Below are 7,283 nucleotides of genomic sequence, written 5' to 3'. Positions count from 1 at the left end.
ATCGATGATTCAGAATGACCTATATTAGCAATTTTAATATAAATTATTCATATTACGTTTGTGTTACAGACATTTTCAACTGTATTCAAGAAAATCGTTCATGTTAATTGTTTGGTAAATGAGTTCCTTTCTTTGTTTTCCCTATACTGGCTGAATCTTTCAAAGTTCATACAACGAAGATTATCATTACTCAAAGCAACTAAAGTACGTTTTGTACATGGGGACATAAGTGCCCCGAGGCGCCCTAAGTGGACCACCAATCCCCGCGCCTCCCTAAAGGTTAATACAAAGGGGGAAAAAAATACAACTGGTTCATGTTTATAGTTCCTCGTCTTTGCCTTAACAGAGGAAAGTTTCCACCTTGTTTCAACCGCTTTTTTATTTTATGAACCGGAGCTCACCCTGAAACGAACAAACTACAAAAATTAAATAAATTTGATCTAAAAATTTAACGATACCGTGTCCAAGCAAACTTTGGCGTGGTTTTGTCGTTTCGGTTTTAGTCTGTTTCCCAATTCGAAAGTAGGTTTTTGTCTGTACAGTGCAGTAATCAGAGTGAAATCCGGGTTAATGCACAGGACTCTGAATATTTCCGTTGACATTACAGATTTAAAAGTGTATATAGTTGTTCCCACGATAATTATTTGAATAGATTTATGTTTTCTAGGTATTGTAGGTTACTTACATGACACTTTCCGTCATAGTAACGTCACTTGTACGGATGCTGAGCTGCATTCACGTGACTGAGCGTGAGTTGTTATTTGAATGGGAAACAAATTGTTTAGGCGAAAACTGATGTTGGTCACCTATAGCCGCGGAAATATTTTGATTCTTAGGCGTTACTGTTTATTTCGATAATGTTTGACAGTTTGCGTGATCGGTTTCATACAGTCCAGGAGGGGATCACTGCCAGGTGAGAGGTTATGATGTATTGTTTACATATTCACTTTTGGGTGAAAACTACGTACTGGTGTCATGTCATTACGTTCTATTATAACGCCCGTGTAATATGTATGTTTAGATGGTAATGTGTGCTAGCTGTTGATTGAAAACATTTATACATGCCGAGAATATGTAGATGTTAACAGAGGTGATGTCCGTAACAGTACCTTGAAGCTACCCAAATGTTTACATATGCCACTACTATATCTGCATTCGCACAGGAGCTTTTAGTGGACGAATTACCTGAGGAAAATATACCGCCTTTATTGCAGTTTCAGAGGTTTGTCAACATCCGATTCCATTCACAAACATATTCCTGCTAGAGGTCGTAAAGTGAACTACAATGCAGGAGGCGAACTTTTACTCAAGTACCAAAATGAGTGGAGCGAGCTGCATAAACAGTCTGAGGAAAATGCTGCCCAAGCACAGGTAGTTGCTCTTAATTTAGTTTTTATCATGTAGTGCAACTTCGCCGTACATCCTTAGTTGAAAAACTCGATCTCTAATTTTGTTTTTGTTTTAAGTAAGCCCTTTTGACTATTCTTTTACGCATGCAAAAAACGAGAGTCGAATCAAAGTTTGCGTTCATAACAGTATTAAAAATCTCATATACCCTTTACCAGCAATTTGCCTCCTGTTACAGTTTCTCAAAAATAACTGTAAAAGAAATTTTATGTTCTTTTGAAGGTAGTTGATGATCTTATTACAAAGCTGCACACAGAATGTCAAAAGAGCTGGACATCAATGAATGCTGCTGCAATGGTGCTTGCAAGTGTGCCGCAGATATTGGCTGATGTTCAGGGCCTCATGTCACAGATTGGTACTCTCACAGAAACGTTTGAGGAAGTAGAAGTGAGTCACATAATTCTCCAATTTTTATGTGTATATATAAGTGTGTGCTGGTGGTTTTAAAAGGTTACTATCATACGTTGCATACATATTTGTATTTAGTGGTCACAGAAACATTTTGTAACTGTGTGTTTTTAAAAATAACAGATGCTGTCCAACTCATAAAATTTTTCATGAGATGTATGGGAAATCATTGACATGGAAGCAGATCTAAGTGCATTCCCGGTTTTTTTGTGGTTTTCGTTGATATAGCTCATGTGTGAATTTATATAAGAAACTACATGCTTGGATTGATGATGTTGCATAACACACTTATTAATGTAAGAGACAACATGCTACACCACACAAGCCTAAACTATGTGGTTACTATGTCACCAAATCAGATTTTAAAACTTTGCTAGTACAAATTCAGTATTTCAACATACAGGATCTACTGTACTTCATTCAAACTACTCCTTTCTACCCCTCCCCTTATTACCATGCCTTGGTTACACAAAACCCTTAGTTAGTTTTAGATTGTAACACCGACATATATCATTTTGATCTCGGCAATCACTTATGCTGCAGCCTGCCCCTTCCCTCTTCCCTTCCCCATTTCATTTCCTGTTAAAGAAGAATTACCTGGAAGACAAATCTATTGTGATATTAAGTCTCATACTAGATTATCTTTGTCATTGTGCTGGCCAACAGCTCTGTCTTTAGTTAAGTGCTGAAATTGGATTTACACCAAGAACTTCTAGTTCCAACTTTGCATTATTTCCATTTGGCTTTGTTATTCTTGGTTTGTGACATTTTGTCCTATCGGTTAGTACAGAAGGGTGTGGACTGTCAGTGTTTGAAGAGGGGAGTAAGTTGTGTGCTATATTGAGCAGGTACAGTCTGGCCTCAGATGATTGCTCACTGCACTCAGGGCAGAGACCGGGTTCAGGGTGCTTCACAAAAAAAAAAGGGGGGGGGGGTGTCAACTGATGTGGCACAGTGATAAGACATTGGATTTTCATTCAGGAGAAAGATTAAAAATGTTGGTTTTTTTCAGCCAGAGTTAAGTAGTCCACGATTCTCCTAAAGCGCCTGCGGTAAATGCCAGGATGGTCCCTTCAAAAAGGACATGACTGAATTCCTTTCACAGTCTGACCTTGTGTTCTGTCCCTGATGGGAACATTGTTGATGGAAATACTTTACCAAGTTACGAAGTGCACATATAGGGTATGAAGTGAATACCACTGTGCACAAAGACTGATACTGGAAAAAAAGTAGTGCATAGAGAGTTATCTCTGTCTCCCTCCCTCAGAGCAGTCACTGTCCTGTGCATTGTGCTCCCTAGTGACATCAAAAAAGCTTAAAACCTTTTACTACAAACAAAAAATTCGTAATTCCAATAACATGGCAAGAATGGTGTGAAACATGATTAGGCATGGAGTGAATAAACATAGCTAGGCTAATAATACTCAACTTTCTCATAACAGTATTAGCAAGACAGACATGAAATTCGAAATATTGGTTACTGAAATGGATTGAATTCTTTCTAATGGTATACGAAAACACAGGTATGAAAAAAAAAAATGACACATCAAAGACAGATCTATTACATTCACTTAGACAGCATTGCATTATCCATTGACAGATTTCAGTTTTGATACATCAATTGCTCTCACTTTTGATAAATCAACTGTTTGGGAGAGCACAAAAATTAACTCAGGTCACTAAAAAGGACTAATTGTATCCACTATGATTGTATTTCAACCAAAGTACTAAAATCTTGGGCTGACATTGCAGTGCCCTGCTTCATTTACCTTCGATACCAGTCAGTAAGTCAACATGTATCTCCTAAACAACAGAAGTATACGGTAAAATCAAACAGTGGAAAATCCAGTTTGGAATAATGACGGTATTATGAAAAGGATAGAATACTACTCACCTTAGAGTAGAGATATTGAGTTGCAGACAGGCACAACAGAAAGACTGATGAAGAAGTAAGCTGTCAACCAAAAGGCCTTCTCTTAAAGTAGGCAGTACTTCAGAAGAAGCCCTTTTGGCCAAAAGCGTAGTTGTTTAGCAGTCATTTTGTTGTTCCTGTCTGCGACTAAACATCTCCACTGTATGGTGAGTAGTGATCTATGATTTTAATAATACTGTAGTATGTGGTGGTAACACCAATTTATAAAAATTGAGGCAAGCAACTGAGTCGTAATGAAGTTCCATCTGTCTTCCCCATATTTTGTTTGGGAAGGTAACTTTCAACAGAATACCAAACGACTCTTCTGAGAATAATCTTTTAACACGAGCTCTTCCTGGCTGCCATAAAGAATAGACTTAAGAAACTAAAATGGTATTATATTAAAGGGATCCCACTTCTGTGAATGGAGTCTTACTTTAACAACACAAAGCAGAGGGTCACATCAGAAAATTATGCAACCATAATAAGACTAAATACAAAGTTGTGAAGCATTGCATAAGGTGTCCCATAAGATTATTTGCTTGGCTTTCTCCTGTTGTTTGACCTACAGAATTGAATTACTAGGACATTGAACATCTATTCAAAAACTGTGTGTGCTGATGACCCAAGTATATTGATAAAGGTCCCAGACATATCAGTACCAGACACAGCCACGAGAGAAATGAAGCAGGCTTACGAATGGTTTACAGCAAACAGTTTAAAAACACTCATATAAAACAGTTCCAAACAAATCAAAATAACTTAAAGCTATCTGAAATAAAGATTATAGGCCACCACTGGCTGATGGCCCAAATGTGAAGTGGCATCAGAATTTCTATCAGTTAACCTAAAAGCTTGGTTCTTTGGATACAACTTTCATACATGACTCCAATACATGTACTATTGTACCGATATTACTGCAACAGTGTATAATATCTTTCAACTTGAGATATGTCTGGGGTTTAGAATTAGTCATGTAAATTATTTGTAATGATATTCTAAAGTCAGCATTTGCTTTATTTGCTATCATCAGTTTCAGTCATACAGTTGTAATGTAAGAGAATGGGAATCTTAATTAGTTTTTCTTTCGTTAAAGACAGGGCTGGCACGTCTTGAGGACATAGTTGAGGTACAAGAGCTGCAGGAGCAACAACTTGACCACAGATTCCAGTTGGCTCTTTACAAGGAGCGACGGCTGGCTGAGCTTGAGGCTGTGCGTGACAAACTGGCAGCTGAGCATGCACAGCGACTTAGGGATCATGAGGCAAGACAGCAAGTTGCTCTTCGTGAAAGACAGGAAACATTTGAACAGGCATTCAAAGAGGACCTGCAGCAATACAAAGAGTCGGGAACTTTGCCAGGTGAGTGTTAATTAGTATTGTATGAAGATGAGATAATTTGGTGCGTCATCAGGATTGAATAGCTGAGTTAATGCATAATGGCAGTTAACACAGCTACATGAAAAATGGGATCAGTCAATCAAGTATTGGCCGATTACAAACAAACTAGGAAATCATCTGACAGATAAGTTGGCTTTTTGTTACAGTATTTCATGTTTGAACTATAACACTAAAGCAATCTGTGATCTGTAAGACCATCATAGTTTATGAACACATGGTAACATAGATGTGCTAATATGGAAATTTATATAGTGTGTTCTTTCAGCAGTTTGTGTAATTCTGACTCACAGTTCCCTAAAAATCACTAATTGTAATTTCCTTTGCGTTTTTTGCTCACATGTTGTGAACATGGAACTGAATATTTACAAATATTGTGTGAACGGTTTGGATAGTGTCTCAGTGTTTCGGATGTTAATTTATGAGTTAGCACTTCAACTTTAAATTTTTATTGATTTTCCTAGTGTGTGACATTAATACGTCAGTGGCACAATTTAAGTTACTGTTATTGTGACACAGTTAAGTGAAGACTTTAACAATGAGAATGATTGTCTTAATAATACAATTTTCAGACTATGAGATATGAGCATCACCCTGAAGACACTTGTTGTGGCTTCTTGTCACTTGAATCTAACATGATGCAACAGCCCATTATCATTGGTATACAGTTTCCATCGCTGATGAAGGACATGATGTTGGTAACATTTTATGGTATGTTGCAGTGTTTTGCATGGAAAAAATTTCACAGAAATTGATCCTTAAGAACCAGAACCTACTAATCATTTCACTAGAACTGTGCTGTGTAACGAAATGAGATACCTGGTCATCTGTAGATGAATTTCATTTCAAGATTTCAGAGAGAATCAACTTATTCATTATGGTGCTAGGTTACCCATATTTTACTGTATGGGCTCAGCTTATATCTTCAGTTTCTCTGCAGCAATAAGGAGAGCTTGTTTTTTTACATAGTGCATGTTGCAACACAAAAAAATTGTACACTTTTCAGATTTTTTTTTATTGAATGATTTGATTGATTAGTTCCTTTGATTTTGTTCTGGCATTTTCTCTCATTTCTTATATGGGTTGTTACAGAGCTTGTTTGAATAAGTCACATAATTGTAACATTCTTTGTCCGGTGATGGGACCCACTTCAAATTGCGCTCCAATGTTGGGTGAAGTTGTGTCTGCAGTGGGATACTGACCTGATTGTCACCCACCATATGGCCTGAGAATAAGGAACATGACAGTCTGGGGTGCAATTTCATTTCGTAGCGGGACACATTTGGTTGTGATCTGCTGCACCCTTCCAGCACAGCAGTACATCAATGATATAAGCCACGTTATGTTGCCCTTCGTGGGAAGTCGTCCTGGGCTTACATTTCAGCAAGGTAACGCCCTTCCATTCACAGTGAGAGTTTCTGCTATTTGTCTTTGTGCTTGCCAAACCTTACCTTGGCCAACAAGTTCACTGGATCTCTTCCCAATAGAGAAATTTGGAGCATTATGGGCAGGGCCTTCCAACCAGCTCAGCATTTTGATGATCTAATGCTCCAATTGGACAGAATTTGACATGAAATACTTCAGGGGGACATCCAACAACTCTATCAATCAGTGCTAAGCTGAATAACTCTCTGCAAAGGGCCAGAGGTGGACCAACATGATATTGACTTGCTCATTTTGTGAATCTCTTTCTTTTGAATAAATCATCCAATTTCTCTGAAACTTTAATCATTCATTTACTGTATATAGGACAAACTCGGCAAATTTCATAGTATGGCTAATTTCGCAGTACCATACATATCCTTTCACTGCAAAATTGAATGAGCTGATTTTAAGTACAAACATTGCACCACAGGTGGCAGCACCTATCAGCAGTGTGTGGTAGAGAAAACAGCTACTGGGGCGCATTCTTGTGGTTGTAGTAGAACTTTTTCCAGTGTGGTTGAGAATATTTTCAGTGTAGCATGTGTCCGGTGACAGCTTACTGTTTTTTTATTGATACTGTCAATATAATCTGAATTGTAAGTATAAGACTTTTATTGATGGATTCTTCACAGTCCTGTATTTAAATTTAGGTCTTGTTCACCATTTTGACACCAATAGTTTGCTCGTAATTCACTTTTGCCGGTACTGAATTTCTTAATGGTTTCATACCACTG

At 37.7% G+C, this 7,283-nt stretch overlaps 1 protein-coding gene across 2 annotated transcripts in view; it reads left to right on the top strand.

The window, feature by feature from the left end:
• The first annotated feature begins 371 nt into the window (after positions 1 to 371).
• Positions 372 to 7,283, top strand: part of LOC126092288 (dysbindin) — a 30,455-nt gene continuing 23,543 nt past the window's right edge. Inside the window, exons 1-5 of one of the 2 annotated variants that reach the window (XR_007521320.1) lie at positions 372 to 913; positions 1,215 to 1,371; positions 1,630 to 1,794; positions 4,824 to 5,088; positions 5,697 to 5,835. Coding sequence is in view for 1 of the 2 variants with exons in the window: in XM_049907808.1 (XP_049763765.1) it covers positions 858 to 913; positions 1,215 to 1,371; positions 1,630 to 1,794; positions 4,824 to 5,088 (643 nt within the window). In the remaining variant the exon portion in view is untranslated. The remainder of the gene's footprint in view (positions 914 to 1,214; positions 1,372 to 1,629; positions 1,795 to 4,823; positions 5,089 to 5,696; positions 5,836 to 7,283) is intronic. The other variant, XM_049907808.1, reaches the window with a different exon arrangement.

Source organism: Schistocerca cancellata, chromosome 7 (assembly GCF_023864275.1).
Source record: "Schistocerca cancellata isolate TAMUIC-IGC-003103 chromosome 7, iqSchCanc2.1, whole genome shotgun sequence".
Classification (NCBI taxonomy): domain Eukaryota; kingdom Metazoa; phylum Arthropoda; class Insecta; order Orthoptera; family Acrididae; genus Schistocerca; species Schistocerca cancellata.
The sequence above is the reverse complement of the archived record's forward strand: the minus strand, read 5'-3'. Positions and strand labels throughout refer to the sequence as shown.